Here is a 9,516-nt window from a genome sequence, read left to right as displayed (position 1 = left end):
GCAAGGTGTCCACGCACCGTTCTCCAAGTGTGACAGCAAGGCTGGCACTGGATGGGCGTGCGGTTGGTGAAGACAGACCCCTTTTGGGGCCAGTTCCCCCCAAGGGTGCAGGATACCAGGGTTCTGTGGGCCCAGTAGGGAGAAGGGCTTGAGAAACGAGCTGCTGTCCATCACCGTTCTCTGGGTGGTTCCCCTCCTTCACCCACCTGCTCCACCTGGCTCCACCAAACTCGTTGGACACACCAGGATGACGAGCTAATGATTAACTGAGCGGTCCTCCCCGCTGTCCCCTTTCAAACGAGCCAAGTGGGTGGGCGTGTACATCTACGCGCAATGGTCCAAAGAGATTATGTGGGTTGGTTTTATTTATTTGTTTATTTTTTGCGATAAAAGTTACATACTATACGGGATTGTGCTTTGTCGGAATTCCCTTTCTTCCCAGAGAAGAGTTTTGAAAAATTCAAGACTCGGAATCCTCGCCTGGATCCCTTCTGGCTTGCGGAGTCCAGCACCTCTGGCGCTGGCCTTGCTAAGGCGGCAGCCGCCGTCGCATCCTTGCTCCTGACTCCACCTCCAGCCTTGGCTCCCCGCCCAGCTGCCCGCACGTCTCTCCCGGGCAGGTGCTCAAGCTCCCTGACCGACCACCTCTGGCCTTTCCTCCCATGGACACCTGCTCCCTACAGGGTGGACGAGCTCTGCTTATAGTCCCTCAGGATGACCGAGGCGTAGGTCACATTGGGAGGGGTGCAGAGCACCGACTCGGACACGGGGGAGCTGGGCACCGAGCTGCCCGAGGCCACCGAGTCGCGGAAGGGGGACGGGGGCGTCAGGGCGGGCGAGGCCTCCGGGGTGGGCTTGCTGGGCGCCGGCAGGTCCCCCTCCTCCTCTTCCTCCTCCAGCTCGTCCTCCTCGGTGTTCCCTTCCCGCTCGGACAGGTACTCCTGCAGCAGCTTGAACCTCTCGCTGTCGTCCTCGTCGTCGTCTTCGCCAGGCGGCGAGGCGGGCTCCTCCGCGAAGGGGCTCAGCGGCAGCGGCAGCAACGGCAGGTGCTGCGGGGGCGCCGGGGGCGGGAACAGGGACCGCCCCCCGTTCCCCACGGCCCCGGGGACGGCGAGCACCGAGCTGAAATCCGGGATCCCGGCGCTGAAATTGTTGACCACTCCCTGCAGCTGGTCCAGGAAGGATTTCTGCGGCAGCGGCGGCTGCTGGAGGGGCGGGGGCAAGCCCTTGGGGATGGCCGGCTCCGCCAGGAAGAGGGGAGTCTCCTCGGCCGGAAGGTGGGGCGGCAGAGGCGGGGTGCTGGCCGCGGTCGGCACGCGGCGGGGCGCCGCCCTGGAAGGACTGCTGGGAGGGCTGAAGCCCGCCGGCTGGGCGTCCTCCTCCTCCACGTTGTAAAGGGTCTTGGTGCTGGCATCAGAAAAGGTCAGGCTCTTGCCGGAGCCTTGGTAACTTTTAGTGAGGGGTTTGATGACGGCTGTTTGGTTGCAGGCCGTCTCGCTGGTCTTCACGTGCACCGAGAGCCGGTGCCACGTGTGCTGACCTTTGGGCACCTGTCTTCCACCTGGTTCAGACCACGACACAGACTTGCCATTAGAACTATGAATAGAACAGAGATGGGTTTATTTGCGGGCATCTCACGCACGCGGGATAATATACACAAAGAACATTTGCAAGCCTAGCTCAAAGCAATTTGACTCCCTCCCACTGTATGTCTGCCTGTGACACACACTCCCACCCTCTCCTTTTTACCCATCAGACTCCAAAAGCTGCAGCGATCGCAGGTTGCCTCTGAAGCTGTGGCCAGGGATGCCATCCACCCGAACACAAGGCAGGACATTTTGACCCTGAGAAAAACTGTAGCGGAGAAGAGCTAGCTTGTTGTAGAAGCAGCTATTTTCATTTAAGTCTGATTTCACAGCTATTACATACACACACACACACACACGCTCAAAGGCGGTGAAAAAATTGTTGCTCAGTGCAAGCTTTTGAAAGATCCCAAGATTGACAAATTAAAAATAAAATCTTAGTCACACACAGACAACAGAGCATAATGACCATAGCTATTGTCTCCCTTTCTTCTTAGTCCCTGGAACAAATTAAGACCCACGTATAAAACTACTCTCATCGTCCTGTGAGGTTATAAAACACATCCTCTCAGATGCCCATTCTGATATGTAGGTATTTCATGTGGTACAAGATGCAGCTCAGTCATGCACATGGCACCTGTGCAGAAGGGAAAAAAAGGAAATGACAGAAAAACCCAGACCTACGCTCCACTTAAGTTTCCCAGCTTTTGAGTTTCCTTTTATTTCAAAGCATTATTCCTGATGCATATGGTGGATCACAGTTCACTCATAGCAGATAGCTTGGGATTTTCACACTGGCAACATTTAAGTAGGTGTGTTTGAAAGAGCTGGAACTGGAAAGCCCAGAAAAATATGAATATCCATATCCTGTCTTAGTCTACATGCATAATTGATGCAAAAGGATAAGATTAAGATTCCGACAAAGCAGAAGTTACTGAGATCAAGACCTCTCCAGGGCCTTTTCTTCATTGATCATTGAGGAAAAAAAGGCTTAGGGCACCAGGGGTCCTACACCCTTCATGGGATCCTCATAAAGCCAACCAAATAGAACACATCTCTGAAAAAAAAAAAATGATATGTACTGTGTGCATATATGCACATTCTATTCTGTCTGTTCTAATAACTCTGGTCTTACTTTTGGACTCTTGTTTATTTTCTGTATAATTTTTAGCAGATGGTGGTACCTTACCATAGCATACTATTAATAACAACAGTGTTAATACTTAAATCAGGAAATAATTTTTTTTCAAGATTTTGCTTTTTCTTTGTATCCATGAAAACAACAGAGGAGGTGGCACAATGATGACACATTTTTTGACATTAAAAGAAAAAACGAAAATGCATATATTTTCTTAGGTGGAGATGTGAAATAGACTTTTTCATATCATAGTCTTTAGTTTGGGAAACAGGAAATGATCAATGGTTAACATAATGGTTTATTTAATCATTTTGAAAATACAAGAATGAATACTTTAAAAATTATGTGTGAGTGCCACATATATGATGATGGTAATGTTTTGACATTTCAAATTTTATAATCCTGAAAAGTCAAGCGAATCAAATAAGGACAGATTTGTGTAGAAAGTCTGATATCAATTCTAGAAAATTCTGCATATAAAAGTTCTAAAATAGATATAATAGCTAAATTTTCTTATTATTTGGGAAGAAACTAGTTCCTCCATATAGCTGATAATCTATGCTATATTTTTAATTGTCAGATAAAAAATCTCATCTCCAAAATATGATATCAAAGTTAATATTTCATGCAAGTGTATGCTTAATGTATTCTCTAAGGGTGTCTAACTGCTTATGAATGTGAGATTACCGACTTATTAGGTTCTATACAATCTTGTTAGAATAGCTAACTCTCTCCCGAGGTGAGCAAACTAAAGAATAAGCTGGTGGTGTTCCTGCCAAGAACAGCCAACCAACCAGCCAAAGCCAAGACCAGAATCCACAGTTCCTCCTCTGGGTTTGAAATTCTGGGCAAGCTCACCTCCCACTTTCCTCTTTCCCAATTTCCTCCATCTCCCACTCTACTTACACTGTTTCTCTCTTTATCCATTTAATATGCCTCTTCCAGAAAGTATAAAATTGCCTAGTTGCCTAGTTGCCTCTTGCTTTGCTTAAATATGCTTTAATATACTTTCCAATGGCAATGCTTTGCAGCCCTTTCAATGGCAATGGAAACATTTTTTCCTTCTCCAAATGCTTGCCTCTCCATGTTCATTAAGAAAATCACTAAACTAAAAGGCTGCTCATGTCTTCATTTATTTGTACATGTGTATGTGTATGTGTGTGTGTTTTAAAAACCAGTTCCCTCCAGAGCTAGTCTGATCTAATTCAATCAGTAGGCTTAGATAAACAAAACATTGTCCAGTTTCCATATATGCTAACAAAAACGACAACATTGTATTCCTGGGACTGAGTTCACCCCCTTGTTCCCTGACTTGCCTTGTCTTCCTCCTTGTACAGGAGTCCTCTATCAGCTTCTGTTTAAATCCTTTGAAAGGCATTATTAATCATCTTGCAGACAGAGATGATCACAGTTCAGTTCTGTTTTATCCAATACAAATTTTTATTCTTCTGAGGGGAGATTTCCACCCCAGCAGTCAAAGTTAGCAGCTTTCCTTCCCCTCAGAGTCTTGCTCTAGATTTTCTGTAAAGTACTGTTTAATTAGGAAACAGTCCTAATGCCCTACGGAATTTATCAGATTAAGAAAATTAGATCAACCTTTTTTTTTCCCCAAGGACAAAATAAATTGCTTCCTAAAAACCAGAGATATTGGAGGAAAAGAATCATTTCATAGAAACTACAGCACAGGGGATAAACTTTGGTCCTTCTGCATTAGTTATCTTTAACCTATGGTCAGCAGACAGCTTGAATGGTCCATGAATCTACATGTGCATTAAAGCATTGTTTTTAGGCTAAATCAATATTATGTCCTTGTAGATTATGTGCTGCTATTTTTAAATGTAAAATGCTGTTATTGATAAATTGTACTTTTAGATATAAGTGTAACTAAGTTCTGAGAAGCTGTTTTTGGTGTGTTTTGTGTTCAAGCTAATAAAGGTACGATTACTATCACAGGTTCAGGTGAGTATTTGATGACTGTTTGGTGTGAAAAGTGATTATCCTATTTGAAAAGGTTACGAACTCATTGCTGTGATATTAAGAAGAGAAAAATGTATAAAATATGGGGCAGCAAAAAGCAATAAATACATTATAAAGATGCGATATTATTATGAAATAATACTTATATTTAATCCAAGGTAGTTTTAATACCTTATCTTTCAAAGCCACCGGCTTCTTTCTTCTATTATTTAATGTTACTTGGTTCCTTAATCTTAGGAAAAGCAATCTGATTTAGAAACACCACAAAATTGTCAGAAAGCACCTTGTCAGAGGATACCTTGAGTGGCTAAATATATTTACTGATACTGAAGTAATTGGAGGAAATTGCTGTTAGGCCTGGGAGGGACTAGAGACACAGAGGATGAGATACACGGAGAGTCACGCAGAGCTACAGGGCGGAGGGCTGCAATTCCAGCTCCAACCGGCTCAGGATCTTGCTTTGGTTTTTCTTTCATTAGATAAGTATCACAATTCCTGCCCCCCCACCCCCAAACAGAAGACTCACAATTTACAGCACTTTAGAGAAGAGTTGGAAGTGGGTGGTGTAAACAGATTAGTATATCTTTGGCATTCAGAGTGATCCTGTCTGTTTTATTTGTTTCGGTAAGTACTAGTTACATCTGCAGAGTACGATGCTCTCTGCTCCGGAGAGGCCTAAAACAGGAATACCAGTGGGTGGGTGTTTGAGATCCGGAGGAAAGCATCCTGCACAAGCTGCCTGAGGGGGAAGCTTGCTCAACACCTGTCTCCCTTATGTCCAACTCAAGTCTCTGCCACTAGGCTTAATAGCTGCACAGCAGACAGAAGGATGGCTTCCAAAGAGCCCAGGCAAGGCGAGGTCTTCCCTTGGGGAGGGAAGTCTCAGTCCTGGGAACCTGAGCAGGGTAACATTTGTTTTCTTTGAAAATGAAAATGGAAGCAGGAAATGCCACTGGGTCATAGAGTGAAGAGAATGGCTCACCAAGAAAACAAACCACAGCCACAGGCTTATGGACAGCTCCGCTGTGACCCAGCAGCTGTGGCCGGGACATGTGGCCTTCCAAGGAAAGGCTGGTGTTGCCCTAAGGGAGACCCACCTGGATGGGAAGCCAGAGCTGCCCAGTCCAGGTATCTCACCTCCATGTTCTTCAGAAAGCTGGTACCATAGTGCAGCTTGAATAGTGATCCTTGTAGCATCTCAGGCATTGGGAACTGTTTGAAACCATTTGAGTCAGACTCCCATTTTCTTAGGCAACCCCAAGCTAGTCTTCAATACAAAGAACTCCCACTAACTCCAGCTTCCCTTCTTGAAAGCTTCCCCCACTAAATTTGCATATTCAATATATATTCTCTGGAAGCTTCTCTGAACATTCAATATTCAGAAACTTCTCTGAACTTTCAAAATTTCTCATCTTATTGAATCAGCATTGCTTATAAGGTAGAGGATTTCTGAATGTGTTGGTGAAGACAAATGCTTTCTAATATTATGAGAACATGGAAGTTGCTGCTGATATGAAGCCTTAAGTAGCATTGTGAATTTTATCCCCTCTCCTTGCTGATTCTAACTATATCCTAAGCTGGTCAGAAAATCATTTGACTTGCTGAAATTTACAATATTACAAAGTCTAAGTGTACAATCCTCCTTTGAGAATCTTCAGATCAATCACGTTGAATATCGTAAAGTTATATGATTTGGGATAAAAGACAACATAAATAAAATCAGTTTGCTTTTATTAAGCATTGTGCCTTCACCAATAAATTAATAAAGAAAAACACATCTACAAATGAAATTAGCTCATCAAGGTCAACAGAGTATGCAAGAGCCCATAAACTTTGTCCAGGTTTAGGGTCTACTGTCTCAAGAAAACTGACAAATATATTTCCAACTGAAGAGTAGAATTCTGATGGTTTCTAAACTTTTTCTTTTTTTAAGACTTTTTTTTTTAATGTGGACCATTTTTAAAGTCTTTATTAAATTTGTTAAAATATTGCTTATGTTTTGTTTTGTTTTTTTTGGCTGCAAGACACATAGGATCTTAGCTCCCTGACCAGGGATGGAAACCACAGCCCCTGGCATTGGAAAGCAAAGTCTTAACTGCTGGACTGCCAGCTAAGTCCTTAGATTTTTTCTAAGTATATTTTAAACGGCCTTTGGCCAAACATAATCATGATTGCTGGCTGAGGAAAGAAATTCTGGTGCCAACGTTTATTTATGACAACATATTGGTACAGCAGTGTTGTTTTAGTGGAGGTAAACTAGCTGCAGTTATATTCTTCCAGGAAGTATAGATGAGCCTAGATTATGTTCCTTTTGAAGAAAGTTCAGATGAAGCATTATAGTTTATTCTATGCTCCATGCTTCCAGACTTATCACTTTAATAGCAAGTCCCTTGATGCTCTTTGGCAGTACCTGGAGTCCTCACATTTGCCCTGGAAATACAGGGCAGCTGCATTGCTCTGCAGGGCTTATTTCTCAGAGGCGGGGGAGATCTAGGCAGACCTTAAAGATCCAGTAGGCAGCTTTATTTCTATCACTAGTCCTTTTGCCTGGCTTGTTCACAAGAGCTGTGGAAATCGAAGGTCACAAAAAGAATATATATATATATATTTTTTTTTTGGTGGGGGGGACAACTAGGGCTAAAATAGCCAGTCTTAGTCTATGGTGCACAGCTTGGAAGCTACTAGTTTCTTCCTTATCCTTTATTGTCTCCAGGAAGCTTGAATAGTCTTATTGCAAAATTTCTTTCTAATCAACCTGTTTGCTTTGCTGACTGTCGCACTATTTTTTGTCACCTGGATGGATCACTTTCCACCTTTGTTGTTTTTAGGCACTCACCTTAAAGTCATGAAATGTTAGGTGCCTCTCCTCTCTCTTTGGCCCTGCTGTCATGCCAGGACAAGCACGTCTCCTAGACCCATCAATTCCTTTTGACAGGCAGCCAGCAGCTGTCATCATCAGGATGTCTTTACTGTGTCCTTGGTCAGACTCAACCCTTGATGCAAGAAACACTCAGTGCTTTTGGACTTGGGAGAATTAGAGAGAATGCATCCTGGAAGATGAGAGAGGCTCTGATCTCACTGTGCAGAGTCCTCCCAACCGCACCTATTTCCCTCTAACGGTCAGTGTGATTTGATTGAGACCACACTCGTTCTATTGGGGCTTTTCCAGGGGACGTCAGAACACAATTTCCCAATGCACTCCACTGAGTGAAGAGAAGAGCCGCTAGGACCCCATTCACTGGGCTCCATGGCCAGGCTTAGTAGCAAACATTTGAACAAACTGGGCTCTTCTCGTCTGAAGAGCTATTTGAGCCACAGACACCTCATCAGGGAGCTCCCTTCTGCTGCAGGAATGTGTACCTTTGACTCTCCCAGGAGTTTGAAGGGCTGTAAAGGAACAGCTGAGAATGACCACAGACTCCGTGCACAATGAATTGAACATGGTTTATGTTCTTTTGTTGACTTAAAGAGACACTGTCAAGATCTAAAGGTCAAAAATTGGACCAAACATGCACCGTTTTTATCAGATGGAGAAAATCTGATAAAAGCGCTCCGAATTCTGGGAAAATAATTCCTTTCCTTTTGCAAAACTCACTTTTTTGGGGGGACTCACAAAACTTTTGTGCTCCCCGGGGGATAGGAGGCACCTAACAGAGATTCATCTTGGTGCCCACTGACCCCCTGCTCCAACTGACATTATGGAATTCTTCCATCCAAATTATGGCTTTACTTAAATGCAGACAAGATCATATCAAACATTTGTGCAGCAGCGAAAAAAAAAAAAAGAAAAAAGCAAAGAAAATAAAAGAAAAGAGCTCTGTTTGCCCAGGAAAAGCTGACAAATTTGTAAAGGGGGAAAATTCACTTTCAAGCTTGTGAGTGGGAGTCACAAACAAAAGTGAACCTCTAGAATGGGAAAAGTGTTGCATCTTGCATGAAAATATAAGAAATAAAAGCAGAAAGACTAACAACTTGACAGTGTCCCTTTAAGAACGATGGACAAATTAAGGCAGTCGTGCAAACCATGGCACGTAAGGGCTCCTCGTCCTCGATGGCATGCACCACTTGCTTCCGTGTTAGAAAGTAGAAAAACCCAGGAGAGAGAAAGCGAGGGGCAAACCACTCTATTTTCCATGCAGCTTCTCTTACACATTCACTGCAGTGTGGGGCTTTTCAAAGCTGCACATGTGCCGACGGACACTGGCTGGTGGGCGAGAATTCTGGCTGCCTCTTCCTGAGGATTGAAAAGAAAAAGATACCCAGTGAGTGAGTGGTTACACACGTACATAGAGATGGTGATCACACCGCTCAGGCGGTGCCTGGGCAGGGGCAGGGCCGAGCCTGCCTCCTGAGCCTTTCTCTGGGTCACTCCGCCTCCACATCCTGCACTTTCCTTGTCCTGCCCAGGTGCATCTTACTGCCAGGACCAATTCTGAAAGTCACATCAGTGGAGTGCATTCTTTCCTTTACCTGGTGGGACCATCTCTTTTCAAGTGGCAGATGCTTTATTTTTTTGCCGTGTGTATGTCTCTCCCAAATTGGCTCTTTTCCCTCCAATCTTGATACCCTCTTTTATTCTTAGAGGCAGTGGATTCCATCTGAATCTTCCAACCCACCACCCGTCTTAAAGAATGCTTACAGATTTACATCTTACACTGTGACGTTTAATTGTAGTGCTAATTTGACTCCATATTATGTTATCATAAAAGGAATGCTGTTACTTCACGTAAAGTCATAGGTATCTCTTGGCCCTCACAAGATGGAACATATCCAGAGATGGAAAGAAGGGAAGTGGCAAGAGACTGGATGAACCTC

At 44.2% G+C, this 9,516-nt stretch overlaps 1 protein-coding gene across 1 annotated transcript in view; it reads right to left on the bottom strand.

Moving 5' to 3' along the window:
• Positions 1 to 677: 677 nt before the first annotated feature.
• GRM1 (glutamate metabotropic receptor 1) overlaps positions 678 to 9,516 on the bottom strand; it is a 432,533-nt gene continuing 423,694 nt past the window's right edge. Inside the window, exon 8 of the mRNA XM_052645871.1 lies at positions 678 to 1,596. Coding sequence (XP_052501831.1) covers positions 678 to 1,596 — 919 coding nt within the window. The remainder of the gene's footprint in view (positions 1,597 to 9,516) is intronic.

This window comes from Budorcas taxicolor, chromosome 9 (assembly GCF_023091745.1).
Source record: "Budorcas taxicolor isolate Tak-1 chromosome 9, Takin1.1, whole genome shotgun sequence".
Classification (NCBI taxonomy): Eukaryota; Metazoa; Chordata; class Mammalia; order Artiodactyla; family Bovidae; genus Budorcas; species Budorcas taxicolor.
The sequence above is the reverse complement of the archived record's forward strand: the minus strand, read 5'-3'. Positions and strand labels throughout refer to the sequence as shown.